The sequence below is a fragment of the Salarias fasciatus genome, unplaced genomic scaffold, assembly GCF_902148845.1.
Source record: "Salarias fasciatus unplaced genomic scaffold, fSalaFa1.1, whole genome shotgun sequence".
NCBI lineage: Eukaryota > Metazoa > Chordata > Actinopteri > Blenniiformes > Blenniidae > Salarias > Salarias fasciatus.
Window position 1 is genome coordinate 44,564 of NW_021941388.1, and position 8,328 is coordinate 52,891.

The 8,328-nt window shown below is 45.4% G+C and overlaps 1 protein-coding gene across 1 annotated transcript; it reads right to left on the bottom strand.

Moving 5' to 3' along the window:
* Nucleotides 1-10: 10 nt before the first annotated feature.
* Nucleotides 11-6,671, bottom strand: LOC115385496 (transcription factor AP-4-like). Its single transcript, XM_030087557.1, has 7 exons — nucleotides 6,332-6,671; nucleotides 3,300-3,465; nucleotides 3,072-3,170; nucleotides 1,929-2,099; nucleotides 1,308-1,454; nucleotides 715-885; nucleotides 11-623 (listed from the first exon to the last, which is right to left on the bottom strand). The coding sequence occupies exons 1-7, from the start codon at nucleotides 6,418-6,420 to the stop codon at nucleotides 474-476; spliced, it is 993 nt and encodes a 330-aa protein (XP_029943417.1). The 5' UTR covers nucleotides 6,421-6,671; the 3' UTR covers nucleotides 11-473.
* Between the last annotated feature and the right edge of the window lie 1,657 nt (nucleotides 6,672-8,328).

An 8,328-nucleotide genomic window follows, 5' to 3' on the forward strand; every position in this document is an offset into this window, starting at 1 on the left:
TTAAGAGCTGCTTGTTTTTGTGTGTGTGTGTTTCCTTACATTCAACTCTCCAATATACAGACTCCATCATTTCGTTGTAATACTGTCAGCGTGCCGGTGACACACGGAGACGAACGGTGGACAGACGCTTCCAGCTTTTTTTTTTTTTTTTTTAACTTTTTTTCTTTTTTAACACGAGGAGACCGTTGAAAGGTTTCAAGTAGCCACAGACCAGCTCTGATATTAAAAAAAAAAAAAAAAAAACAGCCTCGTCTGACCATCCTATGTTTTCAATATTCAGAGATCTTACAGTACGAGACTGACAGAGCTTAACCACTGGATTTAGTTTGGATAATGCCAAAGAAAGATGCTTTTTGTTTGTTTTTTTTATATTTTTTAAGTGAGAAGTAGTCAAAGCTCCTGGAGGGAATCTTACAGTGAGAAGGTTTTCTAAGTGTTTCTGTGTTGACGGTGAGTTCCTGGGCTCGGCCGGCTCAGTTCATGTCCTCCCCCTCTGTGTCCGTGTCTGTGTCCGAGCAGGCGGTGTCCATGGCGACGTGGGCGGGGCTAACGATGACGGCTCGTCTCTGCTCCTCCTCGGCGCTGGCTCTTCTCTCCTGAGTGCGCTCGATGTGCTGGATGGCCTGACGGGGCGGGAGGGAAACACGTCAGAACAATTCTGGTCTTTGCTTCGGAGCGATGACAGATTCCAGCGAATTAAAAAAAGGTGGGAACCTGAACGATGGTGTCCAGGTTCTGCCTGGACGTGGACACGGTGCTGCTGTGGACAGACGGGCTCATGGTCACCACGGTGACGTGGTGGTGAGCGTGCTGGGTGAGCGCCGGAGCCGGGACGATGACCGTGGGGTGGTGGGTGGGGGCGGGAGGAGTGGGCGGAGCCAGCACCTGCAGGACAGACGACAGTTAAAATGGAGCAGAGAAGTTATTTCATGTTCCCCGACTTCCTGGTAACTAAGTTCCACTACTGCAATGTTCAACATTTGACTTTGTAAATGTACAAACTGGTTTAACTCAATGAATTTGATGCTCTCAGGCCACCAGAATCGAAAACAAACTGTTGATAATGCTTTTGGAGATCACTCCGTTTAATCTGGAGGCTGTGGGGGACAGATAAGGTGGGAGTGTTTTTGTTTTTAAAGCCTCCTGTTCGTCTTCGCTAAGCTGAGATGTCCGCATTGGGATTATTTCAGCAGTCCGGGTCTGAGAGTCTGGCTTCACGTGAAGAAAAGCGGCAGCAGAGCAGTGTTTTTATACAATCAGTGCCTCCTGTCAGGTTTTTGCTGACGTGAGCGCGCAGGGTTTCTGACCTGTGGACTGTGTGTTTGCCGGTCAGCGGCGTGGATCTGCTGAAGCCGTAAAAGCGTCTGGCTCTGGATGAGCGCCTGCTCCTCCTCCACCTGCTGGGTGATCACCTTCAGACGCTCCGGGTAGAGCTGGGTGTCCAGAGAACGCACCTGAACACAGCGACAGAGACACGAGGCTCAGCACGCAACAGCTCTCTATCTAGGTCTGTTAAAAACATTCAAGGGGCGATTTTATTTATCTTTAATGACTTCAAACGATGTCTTCGTATTATAGTTCTAATAAAGCTGACTGAACACGGAGTGACCTGATTAAAGTTCTCCTCCCCTCGTGCTCGCCCTCCCCTCCCAACGACTCCTTCAGGTTCCTGTTTGTCTTCACCATCTGTTCAGTGTGAACCTGCCCTGCAGGTAAATCCAGGATGCGAGTTCAACAGGAAGTCTCTCATTCAGCCAGACGCCAGTCAACAACGCCGCCGCCCGGGTTTCAGGACTAACCTTCTGACTGGCTTCATGTTTTTGGACTTTTTGGCGTCATAATGCAGCCTCGGGGACAATTAATGACCTTTGATTTTAAACGAACGCTTTATTCGGGCGATACTCTGAATAACCTCCCGGTCTCCTCACCTGGTCCTCCAGCTGCATCCGAGCCGAGCGCTCCTTGTCCAGTTGCTGCCGCAGCTCCAGCATCTCCCTCCTCAGCTCCTCCACCTTCTCCTCCTCCAGCGTGTCCGGAGACCCGATCCCTTCATCCTTCTCCTCCGCCCGCCTCCTCTTGGGCGACGAGCCGTTGAACTCCTGGAGTGAAATCGTTATTTAGAACGCGACGTGAGAACAGAACCTGAACGAGAAGCAGCCTATCTGAGAGGAATTAAACAATACAAAAAGGTCGACTTTGAACAAATAATGAGGGCGTAAACAAAATATCAGGGGAAGGCCCCGTTTGGTCGACAGATGTGGCACATGTTCGCTCTGACCACACACGCTTTGCACAAAGCCTGCAGCTACCAAAGAGAGAATGGCAGCGAGCCTCTGCGTCAGTCTGCGTCCGGCCTTTCCATTATTATGACGATAACTTTGACTTCAGGACTACTTTCTCCCACATGTGACGCTGCAACAATGCCGGTTAATTACAGGTGAACACAGGTTCGGCTTCAATGGGAAGCTTTTGATGTTGCTGTTCACACTGAGGTGAGCAGCACCTGCATGCAAACAAGTTCGACAAACAAGCCGGAACAAGTAGGGATCAGTGAAACGCTGCTGGGCTATCTTTCCTTTTAACTCGTTCACAGCAGGCCGATTTGATCCAATGAACCCCTCGACTAAATCTGTTACTTAGATGGACGCGTCTCGAAGCACCAAGACACCAACATCTTCGCCTTAAGTGCTGCAAAGCGTCTGGTCACCCACAGCAGCATTCACAATGAAATCCAGCCAAACGCCACTCCGGTCTGGACTGAATTAACTCATTCACACGCCGACAACAAACCGGGTTTCTGTGATGGGAAATTTAACGACCGCACCGACTTCAAAAAGCCGACATGAGAGATAAAAGAGGCGGGGAGCGAAACGAGGGGCGTTTTAAGACTCTTCGTAAACAAAGGGGAACCGGAGCTACCTGAGAAGACACGAAACCACAGACACTAATCCTCCCGCTGAAAACTGGAAGGGGTTACAAACGCACGGCCCGCGGGGCTCGACCCGGCCGTGCAAAGACGACGCAAAACTGCTCCTGATGCGTCCACCGGGTTTTCGTTTCCATGTAGTCACCTGGATGAAGCGCTTCAGCTGGTTGTTCTGCGCCAGGAGCTGCGTCTTCTCCTGCTCCAGGGTGAAGATGTAGTCCGCCGTCTGCTGCAAGATGGCCGCCTGGCACACACGAGAGCAAAAGATTAACTCCTGGCGCACGCAGCGGAGCGGGAAGGAAACTAAAACCGAACAGGAGGCCAACACATGACGGTCTGAACTCTACGGCGCGGATTCGCATGCCGGCGGCACCTTGCTGAGCTTCTCGCCGTCTGTGTGTGGCAGGAGTGTTTTCAGGGACTGGAATCCAGCGTTGATGCTCTGCATGCGCCGGCGCTCGTTGCTGTTTGCGATTTCACGCCGGATTCGCCTCTCCTGGTCCTGGGCCGTCTCCGGACTCAGGGGGATGTTGGCCAGGCTGAAAGAGCAGAAAAGAGAGAGGAGTGAGAACAATTTGGTCCTCGGCCTCTTTCCGACGAGGAAGTCTGGGTTTCTTTTGATTCAACATCTGCAGAATTGTCATAAAAAGTGCAATGAGTGACGATAACTTTAACTTTCAGTGTTTTTCACCGCACTGTGAAGCTTGTGTTAAGAAAAAAACAAAAAAAAAAAAAAAAAACCATGTGTCACATTTATCGATTGTGGTCTGTGATTGGACAGACTTCTTTTTGGTATTTTTATAAAGTGTCTTTTATGAGAAGCACTTACGCCAAATCCCAGCAGGTTTAACCCGCCTTACCCCCACATTTCTTCCCAATGAGTGTTGATTAATGACAGTCTGATAACACAAGCAAACATGAAAAAAAAAAAAAACAAAAAAAACAAAACCCTCAATCTTGACATGAAACACACGCAGTGTCCAGCAAGTCATATTATGGAACCGCTGCTTTATTTTTGTTTTTAAACTAAACACATATTGTGAGCAGTAGAACTTGATTGTCTAAACCAGATGTGACGAGTTCTGTAAAGAAAATCCAATGAGAAATGAATCCAGTTTAGGAATATTTTAAACCTATAATGGTAAAACGCATGATTTTGATCAGTTTTGCACTTTGCAAAAATGTGACCTTACATAGATTTCCCATATTGATTGAGTTTGTATTAAAGAAATCAGGAAACCTTTTGCACGCTGGCTTTCTTATCGCACCACGATGGGAAAACTCTGCAGGTCCAGGTTAAAATAAAACCAAGCAACAATAAAACCTTCAACTCTAAAGCTTTAATCCTTGGACCTGGAGGCCTCGACCTCTTCACATTCCTCAGTGTAGATGTGCGGAGGTCTCCAAGTTTGTCTGAACTCGGCGGCTCACTGGCTCAGATGTTGCGGTGGCAAAACCATCTCCGTCATATTTACTCAGGGGGAGAAATAGGTTAACCATTAAGGATGAAGACAGCCAAACAAACCTGAAGAACCCGATGAGGGCGGTGGGAGGAGATGGGGGGGTCGGGCAGAAGACGGCTCTTAAGCTGATGGACAACTGAGCCACTTATAATCCCAACATCCCAAACACCTTTTTAATTTGAGTTTAGGATCAAACTTTCCTGAAAACTGAACATGCCGAGTAAATGCAACTGTAAGTAAACATATCCCCACTGCACTTAAACCTGATAATGTGTTATTGTCCCTTTATCTACTTCAGGCATACATTGTGATAATTTACCCTCTCTCTCCAATTAGAAGCTGTTTCCATAAATGAAACATTTGTTAACATTTCTCTTCAAAAAACATCATCCAACTTCATGTTGTCTGCAACAAAGCTTAACTTAACACACTGACGTACTTCCACATTACTCACAAAAAAAATCTGTATATTAAAAAAAAGGAAATAGTTACATTTTGGACGCAAGAATATAATAAATGAACTGTTGCCAGTTTAAAAGTATCATTTTGCTGAAATGATACACTGAAATGAAGACAATGTAACTTTATTCTGTTTTTCTGCCACTAACAAATGAAGAACAAAATAAACACATACAGGTGGTCGCAGATTCACTCGCTTTTTTTAAGGTCTTCATAAACACTGGGCTCTTTCAGATAATCACTAAAAGCTGCTTTATTATATAAATTGCTGCATTTTAGGACTCCTCTGTACTGACCACAGCAGCATAACTTTGTGTGACTCACAACAAATAATCTCCACTGAAAACAGTGGATTATAAGGCACATTCACATATATGTTATCTACTCATTTCTTTAAGTTCTACCTTAGGAATCAATACAAAAACAATATTTCCCAGATGTTTTCTATTTTATTAAGGAATCGTGACAAATTGGGTAGTAAAATCTTTCAAACTTGTTATTTAAATGCAAAAACGGGGGGAAAAAATTGCCAATTCAATAATGTATTTGTTTTATGCGCGCACACACGCGCACACACACCAGCTGTTCCGGGGCGCTGCAGTACCCTCGCTCGGCCGCTGGGGCGGCGCATGTGCCTCCGCCAGCACCAGCAGCAGGCCCCCTGGCAGCATGGAGAACAATGCTTTCCACGTTTAGCACCGAGCTAGCAGTCAGCTAATCAGCTGCTGCGCACAAACACACACCTGGCTTCGCTGTAATGCTCATTAAACGACCTGCTTCCGCTCAACAAGCGGCCACAAGCGATTCTAAGTCGGCCAAAATACGCCAAGCGTGGTCGGGAAGAGAGTGCGCAGTGGGAGCTAGACGACATAGCTATGCTAAGCTAATTTTAGCACACAACACAACGACGGCTGCAGCTAGAGGCGGCGCATAAAACACGCACATACTGAGGCCGAAATGCGGTTTCACGCACGATAATGTAACACCACAACAGCGTGACTGGATGTAGCTGTGTTTTGTCAATGATTGAAAGCGCTACATGTAAATATGCCGTTACAAACATGTGATTCAGTGAGTAGCAGCGCAGCGGCGGGGAACACGTTAACTACCACGTGGTTGGTGTTCAAGTGGAAGCCAAAGTATCGATTTCACCCCGCTTATTTACATATTTCTCAACCAAATAACCGCAAACGTGCCCGATGCGGAGCGGGGAACACCTCGGCGGGGTAATGTATGCCTTAAAAGCCGGGGGGAGGCGCGCGCTCAGTTTATTCTAGCCGCCGGCGGCTACAACTGGCACGACGCGCAGCTAATTTCCAGCAGCACGCTCGTGCTGCCAGGACATGGCAGCGAGGCTAACGGCTAGCACCTAGCATGCTGCGTGCAGGCAGGCTGCACCGCGCGCACACACACCGACACGCGTTTCAGACACACGAAAGACTTATCTGCGTCTCCACGCGGGCCGAGAGCCGCGGTCACACACCTGCACAGACCCCCGATCACATCCTTCTCCGTCTTCTTGAACTGCTGTAAGGACGAAATCTTCTCAGTCGGCATCATGAAATATTCCATGCTTCTGGAGTCCCGTGTTTTCTTGTTTTCTTCTCCCTCCACTCGCTCCTCTCGCTTAAACCCGCGGCTTTCTTTCCTCCTCTTCGCTCCTCAGCGCTGCATAATCCACCGACACAGCCTCGGAAACGGTGAATGCGATGAAGAGTGTTTTCGGATGAAAAATAAAAAGTAAATTCAGCCTGTGTTGCTTTACACAGCTGATGGGGTTCCCTCCAGTGTGTGCGTGTGGCTTCTTGCCTCCGCCTACTACGAGTTTGTGTGCGTGTGTGTGTGTGCAGCTGATCCGTGTGAGGCGGGAAACAGCTGGTTGGAATCAGAGCTCGTTTTCCGGAAAGCAGAACAAACAGCAGCCAAAAGACTCACACAGAAAGAAAGCAGCAAACCCGCAAGAAGCGAACAAAATATCTATATATCTATCTAATAATAGGAAACATAAAATATGAATTTAAGAATATAAATTATAGTAACCTGTTTAAGTTCTACCTTTCATGGTGGAAACGAGATTATACATATATTACAATAAAAAGCCATCTTTTTGCCCTTTTACTGCTTTTTTTTAACAATACTTTCATTCTTTTGATAGGAACAAACGAATAAAAGGAAAAAATAAAACATGTTGAGACTTATGTCCTGTGGTGCTCATGTTTCTAACATTAATTATTTGATTCAGTCAGAAGACAAAGCACTTCAGGAAAGGCGGTTGGCCTTTGGAAGGAAATGTTTCAGTTTGTAGTTATATTTTTGCACAGCAGAGGGCGACATTTCACCGTGGTCTTTTCCGAGTCTCAAGTTTGCATAGAATGGAACAGAATAGAAATGTTTCCATTATTCCCAGAAGGAAATTCTCTATCGTTGAATTCTTTAAATCATTTACAACACTAATTAACTTATACTATTTAGTTAAGACTGAAAATGCTTATACAGTAAAGTAATCCAATAAAAATAAACATTCACAATGTAAAAGGCCCCTGAGCCAAACAAAGCAAAACCTAAACACATAAAACTAATATTGTAGCATGAAAGTTAAGCTACCAGTTTAAAACATCTAAATCAAGGGTGTTAAATATGCGGCTCGCAGGTCAAAGCCTGTCCAACACAGCGTCCACCTCGGTCATCACAACTTAAATAAAAAAAAGAACAACACAGAGTCCTGGGGGAGTTGTGGAATTAGTCTGGTGACGGACATGCTGAAGTAAAAACTAATTATTAAATAAAATTAAATACAGTTTTGAATCTGCTCTCTGGTTATCATGTTGATATTAAGTGTAGCAGATTTACCAGTGTACTGAGATCCCTGCAGACAATAGGATCTTCTCCAAACTAAACTGTGAGGATTCACTTATAAAAACATGTATGCAAAAGACTTCAAAATACCACAGTTGGAGATCATTTCACTGTTTTCTTGCAACAGAGAGTATCATCAAAACTGACCTTAAAGCATAATGGAAAATGTGGAAATATTCAAATTGTGCTCCCACCACTTCGCACTGAAATGGTCACTCTGGTTTGTACAAAAACAATTTGTACTATTGCACTATTTAACAAATATCATGCTATGAGTTTAACAGTTGTTTACAAAAATGCTTTTGATATTTCCGCTGAGCATCCATCATTCATTAATTGATTTTTTTTTCACGTTGTCATTGTGGGGTATTGTGTGTAGAATCTTGAGGGAAAAAATGAATTTAATCCATTTTGGGATGTGGCTGATACACTGTTGATTATTAGGATCTACAAATCAGAACTAAAATACTGCACTGTACACACAGTATGAAGAGGAACCAGAAAAACGTCCATCTTTCTTCCCTGCCTCCTCCTTAACTCAATTTTATGAATAAAAAGTATTTCAGTCCGGTCCTCCAGTCAGTCTGCAGTCACCTGGCTGTCAGATGTCAACTTGCTTGTTAT